General features: G+C 36.3%; 1 protein-coding gene across 1 annotated transcript in view; it reads left to right on the top strand.

Annotated features, from left to right (window-relative positions):
- Positions 1-9,947: 9,947 nt before the first annotated feature.
- The window catches only part of trib1 (tribbles pseudokinase 1), an 8,383-nt gene continuing 5,608 nt past the window's right edge, over positions 9,948-12,722 (top strand). Inside the window, exons 1-2 of the mRNA XM_009294329.5 lie at positions 9,948-10,556; positions 11,260-11,552. Coding sequence (XP_009292604.1) covers positions 10,266-10,556; positions 11,260-11,552 — 584 coding nt within the window. The 5' untranslated portion in view covers positions 9,948-10,265. The remainder of the gene's footprint in view (positions 10,557-11,259; positions 11,553-12,722) is intronic.

The raw sequence follows: 12,722 nt of genomic DNA, 5'->3' as shown, positions 1-12,722 counted from the left end.
TCTATGAATCTATTATAAATATAAGCCGTATCAAGCATTAAATATTAGCAGCTTAACCCTCTACTGCACACATTATTATGGATCTTTAAAAAAATATTTGACTGTTTTTCTTTTCTTAAAATGGCTTAACTTGAAGTGCAGTAAAAAAAAAAAATTAAAAAAAAACTGTGGTCAATTCTGTTGATTGGACATGATTTAAAGGCATACGCCTGTCTGTATAAGGTCCAAGGGTTGACAGTGCATGTCAAAGCACAAACCAAGCATGAAGACAAAGGAATTTTCTGTAGACCTCTGAGACCGGATTGTCTTGAGGCACAAGGCTGAGGAAGGTTACAGAAAAATGTATGCTGCTCTGAAAGTTCCAATGAGCACAGTGGCGTCCATCATTCCTAAGTGGAAGATGTTTGGAACCACCAGGACTTTCCTAGAGCTGGCCGGCCATCTAAGCTGAGTGATTGGCAAGAAGGGCCTTAGTCAGGGAGGTGATCAATAACCCGATGGTCACTCTGTCTGAGCTCCAGCATTCTTCTGTGGAGAGAGGAGAACCTTACAGAAGGACAACCATCAGTGCAGCAATCCACTAATCAGGCCTGTATGGTAGAGTGGCTAGATGGAAGCCACCTGGATTTTGCCAAAAGGCATGTGAATGACTCTCAGACCATAAGAAAGAAAATTCTCTGGTCTGATGAGACTAAAACTGAACTCTTTGAAGTGAATGCCAGGCATTCTGTTTGGAGAAAACCAGGCACCGCTCATCACCAGGCTAATCCCTACAGTGAAGCATGGTGGTAGCCAGTGGCGTAACGGCCACAATTCAAAAACAATGAATGCCAACAATTAAAATTTTTTTTTTACTTTTTTCACGTTGCCATTATGGGGTACTGTGTGTAGAATTAAGGAAATAAATGAATTTAATCCATTTAGGAATAAGGCAGTAACAAAATAGTGGAAAAAGTGAAGCGCTATGAATAATTTCCAGATGCCCTGTAGCAACAACGTCCAATAGTAGATCTAAGTTAGAAATGTGTAATTTAGAACTTTTCCTGTAATTAATAATTTGGTTGTTTGAAATGTTGTTTGAAATGGATTTAATGGGTGTTGCAGTATTTAACAGAACTTATAAATGACACCTTACACATGCTTTCCAACAACTGATATTATAACAGCTTTTATTTAATCAATTCTTTTTGCTGCATATAACTGAAAATAAACATTTTTTATCATGTATACAACATACAGTCGGTATAAATATCTCCTCCAGTAAATATTTTAACAAATAAATAAGAAGTGTAATATATCCAGATGCATCAGAATAATGTAGCTACTAGCTAACAATGTTTATATACATGTACTACACTATATACCATACTACACCTGTCTTATCTGCCTCTGAGATAACTGACTTGAACTGTCTCCATCACTGCTCTTATCAAATGTCCAATCTGCATAACTCTCATGGTCACTAAAACCATCGCATCTTCATCTGCAGGAAGAGCCAGTTCTGTCCTTTTCTCCCTTCACTTACTATAAAACATGGTGGTCCTCTCAAATACACTAAAAGACACAAAAAAAAAGATCACAGATGACTTTGCTAGCTAGCTAAGCTATTGCAATATTGCACATTCCATTCCATTTGGCAACGCATACATTTGATTTACATACATCTATTTACAAAAAAGTACTTGATAAAAACTTTGAGTTGTGAATATGTCAGTATAACTTACTGGAGGTGATGTCTCAGGTTTTTAAGTGGGTCTGACATGAGTTGCTCCTTTGTTTTGATTGCCGTTTTCATTTGAATTAAGCTACTATTCACAATATATGCCAATCTGTCAGAAATCGCGCTACAGAAAAACACTGCACATCATGTGACTTAACCAAAGCACATCATCAGCAATGTTTCTATCCAAAAATGCGAATGAACTTTGTGCAAAACTGGATTATCGCATAAAAGACGTGCGAATAAAGCAGTGTTTTCATCTAACGAGTTAAAGCAAACAAAATAGTCACTTCCTGATTAACTGGTGCCAAATATAAACAGTAAAACCTGAATTTGCTGCAGTAGGAGAAGCTGCGTCGATCTTTTCTTCATCTAATAAATCACTTGCGCCTCAGAAATTCTGACACGCAGTAAATGCACAGTGTCGTTTGAAGGCGTCAGATGCAAAGCACAGACGCTCTTGATTCTGGTGGTCATTAATAATATGATAACACTAATATTTAAACAGTAAGGCATTTTAGAATGACCAAAACAACAGTTCAGATGATTTACAATGTGCTCAGCCTGCTAGTTTGTCCATTTACTCACATTTTCATCATCACATGATCTCTTCTAATATAATCACATTACCTTTTTTAATGCGCATGCTGGAATTTGATTGGTAAGTGTTTTCATCATAGTTTATGTGCATCTTTTCGAATAAAAAGTTGTTTTTTTTATGCTTTATAGTTTTAGTTTTTTTTATGTGCATTTTTAAAATTTAAGCGCATCATGGCGTTTCCATCAATGGTTTTTGGGCGCATATGCAAAATGTGCATAAAAATAGGTGGATGGGAACATGGCTATTGGCTAAACTAAGGTCTTCTCTTTCCAACAACAAATAGCACATTGGTCTTAAAGAAAAGTGGCAGAAAAGTGAACATAAAGAGCATGTTGCCATAGTGCAACATTATTGACCTTATTCTAAAATGCGGAAGTGCGCCTGTTTTCGCGATTGTCTTAGAACTTCCGATTCAGTCGCCTATGGGAGAAATGACTAGGAATAATAAACGGCAGAAAATGGCCAAACTACTTGCTCAACAAACAAATGTTTGCATGACTACACAGACCAAGTAGCATAATATAATAAGAAAATATTAAATTGCAACATCAAGTAGCGTAACGAGCAGTTGTTAAAGTCAAAAAATTAATGAAAGTGAATGTGACTGGAAGTCGCGAGACAAAATGATTCAAATGGCAGCGCCCACTCGACAGCTGAGAATAAGGTGAATAAGGTAAGGTTAGATAATGTCTACCGTTTTATATAATTCCATGTCATTCATTCATTTTCCTTTGGCTAAGTCTTTGTTTCAGAGGTCACCACAGTGGAATGAACCACCAACTATTCCAGCATATGTTTTATGCAGCAGATGCCCTTATAGCCGCAACCCAGTACTGAGAAACATCCATACATTCTAACATTCAAACACACCAATTAAATTTATTCAATTCACCTATAGTGCATGCCTTTATCGGGAAAACCGGAGCACCCAGAGGAAACCCAAATAATCACAGGGAAAAACTCCACACAGAAATGTCAAATGATCCAGCCGAGACTCGAACCAGCAACCTTCTTGCTTTGAGACGACAGTGCTAACCACTGAGCCATCGTGCCACCCAAATTCATATCATTTTTGGGTAAATTCTTTCATATTTCTGACCTGCACTGATCATTAGTCACACATCAGTTAATAAAAATATAGCGAAAAGGTAATACAGATGCTTCACTCAAGCAATATTAAAGGATCATCTGTCTGAAAACAGCTTATTTTCCAATTAAACTACGACACTTTCCTCCTGGTCTTCCCTGGCATCCTGCCATGACGCCTATGAAATTATTGCTTTTTCACAGCATTATTGGTGTAAATCTCCTCTGTTGCACTACAATGCTGAAGGCCATTGAAATCCTGTTAATGTGCTGCAATTAAATTCTTTTGAAATGCTAAGCTCTTTCTCCCTTTGATAATTTCAGAACAGTTGACTCACTCTTGATGACTGAAAGGTTTAGAAGGATTCGAGCGAACAGACTCAAGACGAGTGTAAACTGTGCGCTTGAGTGGCATTAATGTGCTTTTAAGAGATTCCCCTCTTGTATTTCTTTTGCAAACGGAATTAAACTCAGCTACTCTATGCTTTTTTGAACCCATTAGCACAGCATTACGGCAGAGCTCGCAGACGCCGCTCTCACCGTTTAACCTCTCACTTAGGCATCATAGGAGGGTCTCAACCCAGTTCCACATTCCAGACATCTCTCTGAAGGTCATACGGTTGTAAGCAGCGATGCCCTGCATCTCTGAATGACTGTACTTTTATTTTCTTGCCTGAAGATTGGCGTCTGTGTGGTGCGGAAAACTGCCCTTAATAACCACCACATCACACTTCATTTCCTCAGGCTGAGAGGATGAGCTCTTACTCATCGTCATTGATTGTTGATGATAACACCAACCACAACAAACACTGGAGGATTCTAGTGTAACTGGATCCTTAAGAACATTGTGTGAAAAAAACTACAACGCATGAGGAAAGTTCTCAGTAGGAATACAGAAGCTGTGTGGAAACTTAATAAAGGCTCAACTTGGGCTTTTTGAAATTTGACGCCGGCTCAAGCGTGGAATGTTTACAAGAGCGTTTTAGTGGTGCTGAACGTGGGCCAGTGTGGCTGAACGTATTATGTCTTGTAAACCGTGAGGATTTCAAAATCTTGCCACTTGAGATTTTATGAGCCCAGCAGTAGATGTCTAGGCAACACTTCAAAAGTCCCTCCACACAGCTGTGACCAAAACCCAAACCGCTGAAGAGGAAAGACTCGTGGTTGAATTATCTGCTCACGGTAGCCCTGACCTTGAGAAAAAAATATATATTATAAAACTCCTAAGATGACTGTATCAGGGAGACATCATCTTTACACTCATTGCCATCTGACTTTTTTCTATATAAGTTCATACACTCAGAAATAAAGGTATGAGAGTTGTCATGAGGTGGTACACAATTCGACCATGACAAAATGACAAGAGGAACACAATTGCACATATAGAGTCCATTTTGATGCTCCAAAGCTACATTTTAGTAACTATAAAAGTACAAAAGTCTACCTCTTAGAATTTTTAGGTGCTAATATGTACTTTTGTGAACAGTATAGGTACAATTGTATTGCAATATTGCTACTTTAATTTCTATATATATTTATCTTTTAGAAATAAAGAACATTCTGTAATTATTTACCATTTATTTATTATTTACTTCATGACTGTTCTTCTTCTGTGGGACACGGATAATATATTTTTAGAAATGTGGGCTTTTGTCTGCACAATTGCATTGCTAGTAACCAAAACTGGTTTAAAAAAACACTGTTAACAGTTTCCTGTAGAATATACACTAACCTATGGGCAACAGTTTGTCAGTATCTTAATGTAAATCATTTACAGCAAAAATAACGTATTTACAGCAGCATTTATCTTGCTGTATATGTATTTACAGAATTGTATATACTGTGTTTACTGTAAAATATACAGTAATTTACTTTAAAAGTCATTTTCTCAATAAAACTTTAAAATACAGTTACATACTACATGTCTGTCCTACAATAAAATTTGGTTAATATTAAATTAAATACTGTGTCTAACCATCACCAGTGATCTAAACCTGCAGATCCTACAGATCCTACAGATCCAGTCATGCATCATACACACACCTGTTCTGGTTGTTGAGATAAGATAGCTGGTGATTGTGACAGAGTAATTTACAAAAATTGTTAAAACTTTAGTAAAACTTTAAGTTTTGATTTAAAACTTTTATAGGAATTCGAAATTATTTTTTTGGGGTGAACTCTTTCTTATGAAAAAGTACACTTTAGCAAAAGTGAAAATATAATATAATATAATATAATATAATATAATATAATATAATTCAAGCAAAAACATACAAGCTTTAATGAAAGTTTTCGATAAAAGAAACATTAGAAAGGGTTCTTTTTAATTAATGTTAAAGTAATCATGCATTATTACTGATGTTTCACAGAAGATATCGACTAAAGTGTCATTCAGAGTAAGATTTTATAGAAAAATCTTGTTATATTCAGAATAAAAATTATTTAAATTAAGTATCACAGAGCAGTTCTTAAAAACTAATTGTAATTTTAAACCTTTATATTTTGCCAACATCCTTCATACCTTTATGTTTTACCAATTAGTCAACAAGTGGTTTTATTCTTTTACAATACATTAGAATCCAGTATTATTGCTTATTTGTTCATATACTTACAGGTCAGAAAAAGTGTGTTGTTTCATTTTTGCATAAGTATACCTGTTTTAATGAAGGCTGATGAAACATCTCATGTTTTGACATTATATTTTTATACAAAATTATCTAAAAAATAAAAATTGCATTTAAAAGTGCAGTATGTAAGTTTGAGACCCAGTGGATAAACTAGGTATTGCATTCCTGGATCAAAACAAGCGCAAGTGCAGGTTGCCAGATTAAGGTCCAACAGGAGCTTGATAGAAGGATTATTTTTCATATTAAAAGGAGTTTTTGTTCTAACCAACTCCAGGAATTGATATATTAAACACGGTTTCTATTTCTTGCAGCTGAACAATAGAAAACTGACAATGATCACCTTAGATACACCTCATGTGCTTTATTCAGTGTTAAATGTTCATAATGTGAGTTTGAATGCCATTTTACAGGACATTTATTGCCATACTACTGACAGCAGCAGCAGATAGTTCACTTCAGATCTTGAAAATAAAATAAACCATGCGAAATTGAACTTTAAAACTGACTCAAAACCAACACATATCAGTGATTCAGCATCTGCATTTAATAATTTTAAAGAGGTTTAATATGTATTAATTAGATTACAAACCTTACCAAATCGCTGGAGTGCCGTGAGTGCACTATTCTGTGCTTCTGAATGGCTGTATTTAATTTTCTGTCATGTTTTGTCTGGTGCAAACAGTCAAATTGTTTATCACTGCAAATCTCATCGCGTAGCGTGTTGTTAGGACATGGGGGTTACAATGTAACCTGCTCACCTAATGTTTACAAAAGTAATATTTATATTATTTGCAAATTAATAACCTCATGCTTTGAGAGCCTTTAAGTAGCAGTGGGTGGGTTAAAAGAACCAAAACAAGACAGCTGTTTTCTGCACGTAACTTACATTTTAAAAGCAGAATATCTGACTTTAGCATTGTTTATTTATTTTTTTAGATAAACAAGAATGTCCACTTAGCTTGTTTCTAAATTATCTACAAACATATGATGGTATTTTTATGCTTTAGAAACGAGTCGACACCTACATACAGCACTTTTAACATGCTTCTTGTTTATGTAAAATCCTTTCTGAACACTTAATTACATATTAGTAATGTAACAAAAATCCATCCCAGTTTAGGTTTAAACTAAAAATGTACTTAGTCATCTTCAGAGTGCTTTTCTAAACCACTTAAGTATGACTTAAATACATATTCATATGCGATTGCATAATTATTTCTATTGTCTTATATGAGCTGTTCTTAAAGTGTACGGAGCTGACAAGCTTTGATAGTTCTAAAATTGACTGTTATGTCATTTCTCCTGAAACTGATTAAATATTTAAATCATTTGAAAATGATTACAGCAGAAAGGAGCTTTTATAGATTTCAGCCTTATCATGTGATTATAATGTTTGTCTTGTGTGGTAAACCTTATTGACTTTACACCTACTGGACCACAGCTTCCCTATTTCATAATTGCTTCTGACAGTCATTCGCATGGTTAATGTTCATCCACAATAATGTAGCATTCCTGCCAAGGCCAGATTCACCGGTGTGTTTTTCTTTTTCTCCGAATAAGTGTATGTGCAGACAATCTATATAAGGAAAATGTACACCTGTTCCAGTGTACAGAATGATCAGTTCTCTTTGTCTTTGCTGCTGGCAGTGAGTCAGCTAATTACAGTGGAAAAGAGCCCTGTTACTGCTCTCAAGCGCGAATGACCTCAAATAGCCATGTTCTCTGAATCACATGCAAACATAACACAAACACTGTCCAGTGTGGTCTGAATGACACCTGTTTATGTCATAACAAAGGAGAAGTAAATATTTCCCATGGAGCGTGTAGGGTGTTTTACTCTAAAAGGGAGAGGAAGCGCAGAAAACCTGTTCTGTTCCTGCTTAGCAGCATGACAAACGCACACATCAGATACTGAGTCATCGCAGAGATATTTTACAGGCAGGAAAACATGCTTGCTAAAAATAATCCGTCTTTAATGTTAAATCCTCAATCCAACCGTGTTTGAACTCCAAACCTGAGGGCTTGAGCTGCACCATCTATTATGTGCTTTCACTAATTCAGGCAAGCAGGACACGAACAATGCGTGCTGAAATATTCCACATTTTTCGGAAACTGCAGTATCAAATCAAAGTCTGAATTCTTACACGATGTTAAGCATAATTGAGTGCACCCCATTTTGAAAATGAATTTTTTTATCCATTTCTCAGTGAATATAGGCAATATATTTAAGTGCATTTAACAAAACAGATTTACTAAACAATATTAAATAATATTTTAGTCACCAAACATATTTAGAAATTGAAAGAATGCAATTAAATTCAAGCAAAATATTGCAAAAAAATTACAACCTACAAAATTTCAACATAATTTTTCTTTTTTTTTCTTTTTTTTTTTTTTGCTTCTCTTGATTTTTCCTTTTTTTTTATTTAATATTTTTCTACAACATAAATCTGGGTGTACTAGTTTTTGGACTGTTGTCTTGAGTTATTTTGTTAGATAAGCGCCAGATTTGGTTTCAGTACTGACAAATCTTGTATATGCACAAATATAATATTGTATAGCTTCCTATTAAAAATTTGAATTTAAAAGAAAGATTTGTAAGAGAAAACTACCTTTTCCAAAATGTACAATGTGATAAAGCATAAAAAAGAGAAGTCTAAATTCCCTTGAGTCTTTTCTAAACAGGGCTCTCTTTTTCTGTACTGAAACAGGTGCTCTTTCAATTACAGCCTTCCAAATTAAGAGTGGTCACTGCCAATAAAATGGGGACAAAGGTTCCCCCATAGTCTGTGTGGGACACACATGCATGCATCAGATTTTATTTTGTCACACAATTTATGTTTGCTGGAGTCCTTGTCTTGCGTGCCCTGAAGGCTAGTAAATTATTTGCTGAAATATGCTAATAGACCAAAGGACTGTGCGTCACACAGGCGTATGTTTCCCTGCTCTTTGTGCATTCTCGTTTTGTTTAAATTAAACAAACATCTCCTTCGTAGAAAGATGTATGGTTATTCTACAAAGGGCACAACCACCACTCCCTTATCTTTCTCTTTATGGCGATGAGTCATCAGCACATTAACAAATATGAACTGCAAATATAGAGTAACCCACCGATTCGTCAGACGCACAAGTATTTTTATCCAAGCAGGATACATATGTTTGACATATTTGCAGGAAGATGATGCATATTAAATGTACTGGTGAGAAAATAAGCTCATAAATAGCTATAGTGCAGAGCACTAATGAGCACAACACAGCCCCATGGGCCCTGAATGTCGAAATCAGTTAATCATTGCCTAGCCATGTGTTTTGATGGAGAATGAAAAATATGAATGCAACTTCCTTGGATTTCACAATGCCAGACATGTGGAGTAAATTGTGATCATTTGAAAAGAATACAAAGACATCAGTTTTACATAAATGTTACTTAAAAGCTCTGTATGCAGCTTGAAATGCTGAGGGAAAGGGAGAACTGATTAAACTCGTGCTTTTACTATTCATCTGGAAGGTGAATGGCATGTTGCGATTGCTCAATCGTCGAGACTGCAATGAATGTGTCACTAGAGAGAGTCTGAACCGGGCGGAGTTCCAGCATTGGGAAGTCCGATTCAATTTAGTGAATCGCACGAAGCAGTTCGGTCGAAATGATTCGATGACTCTTTGGAGTCATAACTCAATTTAGTTACATTCGCGGTATTGTAATAATAATTTATTAGGTGAATGCATTTTATTTAATTATATCTCAATGGTTTTGATAACCCCGTTGTGCACACGGGTCTAATTACTCTCAGTGTATCGCTTTATTCAGTGGAATGGTTGACGGAAGCTTGTGAATCGACTCACTGAAAAGAACCGACTCGCTCGAATCGGACATCAGCTGAAAGTAGAGCTCAGAAAGCAGCATCAGTAGTTTAGTCAGTGAGTCAGACAGCCCTTCTTTCGGGCTCAGATCCACACCGGGAATATTTCACACCGCACAGCTGCTTCATACTGTATCTCCCTCTTGGGCTTCAGTACAGAAAGATTCCTCGGACTAATGCAATTACTGAAAAACAATGGATAAGCGAAACTGCAAAACTGCGATACAGACACTTTTTTTGCATTTCACATTCATTGACGAGTGAGTAGAATCTTTTTATTTTCATTTTGCACAGAAACCTTTTGCTGGATTATGTTTGCGTGAAATCAGACGGTACGGGCATTTCACTTTCGGCTACTGTAGTTTGTAAGAATGAGCGTGCAGTGGATTCATAACCCGGTAACGTTACCGGGAAGACACGGACACAAGCGCTTTGACACAGACGAGCCCGTGAGCAGATGTCCGCGGCTCAGCGAGTCCTCGGCAGATGCGGGTCTCCTGGGATCCTCACCGGGATCTCCGGTAAGCGGAGCGCCTCTGAGCGTCACCTCAGCTCACCAGGGTCCCGCTCGCATCGGCCAGTTCCTGTTGGTGCCCCTGACCGACCGACCGGGGGTGCAGAGCGCTTTAGATATGGACACAGGAGAGGAACTGCTCTGCAAGGTAAACCGCTGCATACTATAAATGTACGTGACCTATATAAAGTATGACCCTCTCTTGTCAATTAACACGTCTTGTCCTTCCTGGCTGAGAGTGCGTTTTAATATTTAGTTTAAATATAAAAGTTCTAAATAAATGTAAAATAGTAACTAAAGTGTTTTAGATATTTTTTAGATATTTTTTAGATATTTTAAATATATTTAAATTTGTTATAGGCATTATAATGCTAATCATTTTATTTAAATCTTATCTTCACTTTTATATACATGTTTGTGTGTTATTAATATTATTATTATCATCATCAAATATTAAAATATTTAAAATTAAATTAATAATTTATGTGTTTGGTATATAAGAAACACATTGTTTTATGTTATTATAGATATTATAAGCAAAAAAAAAAATCATTCTATATAATACAACGCACTATAACAATTTACAGGGGTTACAAAGATCTTGTCACATTTATGATATCAATGAATCCGTCTTGTGGGTCTATAGTGCATGTAAACGCGCAAGCACATTTATTAGATATGTAAGGTTGGCATGACACTAAAAGACTATGAGTACTTCATCCACAAACAAATGTTTATATAGTCCTATAGTCCTATATTCCCTCCATTCACCTTTGCTTTACTCTGTCAGGGTAGATCTGTGGCTGCTTATAATACTATACTAAGCAGATCATGTTTTTTTTCATATGCAGGTGTTTGATATGGGCCAATACCAGGAGAAAATAAGAGCCTACAGCATGCTGTCAAATCATAAAAACATTGCACAGATCAAAGACATAGTTCTTGGGGAGAGCAAAGCCTATGTGTTTCAGGAGAAGGATTTTGGCGACATGCACACATTTGTAAAGAGCAGCAAGAGGCTTTCTGAAGACTTGGCATCCAAGCTTTTCTACCAGGTTGTATCTGCAGTGAATCATTGCCACCAGGTCGGCATTGTTCTGGGAGACCTCAAGCTCCGCAAGTTTGTGTTCACAGATGAGAAAAGGTGAGAATTTTATTTAAAATTGTGGGGGGGGGGGGTTGGGAGGGGGGAGGGGTGCACCAGGTGCAGTACTGTACCTCAATGCATCAATCCTGTGACATTACACTGGCTGAATTGTGTCACTTCTACTTTCATTCATTTTTCGCTTCCTCACGGCGATGTGACACATAACAGGTGATTGATGCTGCTTCCCTAAAGATTTAACAAGCCTATTTATTCTCCCTTACTCATTTTTCTGTGTAAGAGGAACAATTAATCTGACCTCTGGGACTGTGTCACAATTCTGTAGAAAACGAGAGTACTCTGAATTATGCGAGTCAAATATGGATAAAAATCTGCGGAAGAGGCTAAATTCAGGCTACTAAAGATGCATAAATAAATAAAACCCTTTGTAATATATAACACCTATAATATATAGGCCTATAAAAATGCTAAAAATACAGTATTTTATAAAACAAGCATTTTTATTACATATTAAACTAATATTTATGAGCAATATCACACGAGTAGCAGTGCAATGTGGCTGATATACAGGCTGATATACAGCCACATCGCACTGCTACTCGTGTGATATTGCATTCATACAACAGTTCGACAGCACAATCGTGTGTATAAAAAAGAAAAATCAAACATGGAAAGTCTCAAAACTCTTTTGTAGGATGAACTTCTTTCTTCCGCCTTTCATTCGCATCTGCAGCTGACATCAGAACAGCAGAAACCATTGCTCATTCACATCACTTTAGAGCTAGTATTTGAATAAGTCACTAGCGTAATGTCTAAAGTGATGACAAAACAGGTGATTTTACATTCATAAAATTCACATTTTAAGATTGTAAGGCTGAACTGCATGTAATGCCATCAGTCTACAGAAATATCTCCCAGTATTTCTCTGTTGCAATCGAGAGATCACAATATTACTATGGTATAAATACAGCACTACAACATACAAAAGAAAGAGGTTGACTTTTAAAGTCATTTACTTGTTTAATAATGATCTGATCAGCTGTAGTTAGAAATCACTCTGTATTTTTCCCTCCTATAAGGACTTATTATGCCTCTCTGCCCCAATCCTGTGGATGAACACCATCAACCGTCTTTATTCAAAGACAGGCTAACAGCCGCCGACTTGCTGTCTCTTAGAAATAATAAATATTTTAAAATAGGCACTACTCT

The sequence above is a fragment of the Danio rerio genome, chromosome 19 (assembly GCF_049306965.1).
Source record: "Danio rerio strain Tuebingen ecotype United States chromosome 19, GRCz12tu, whole genome shotgun sequence".
Lineage (NCBI taxonomy): Eukaryota > Metazoa > Chordata > Actinopteri > Cypriniformes > Danionidae > Danio > Danio rerio.
This window is presented reverse-complemented; position numbering and strand designations above follow the sequence as displayed.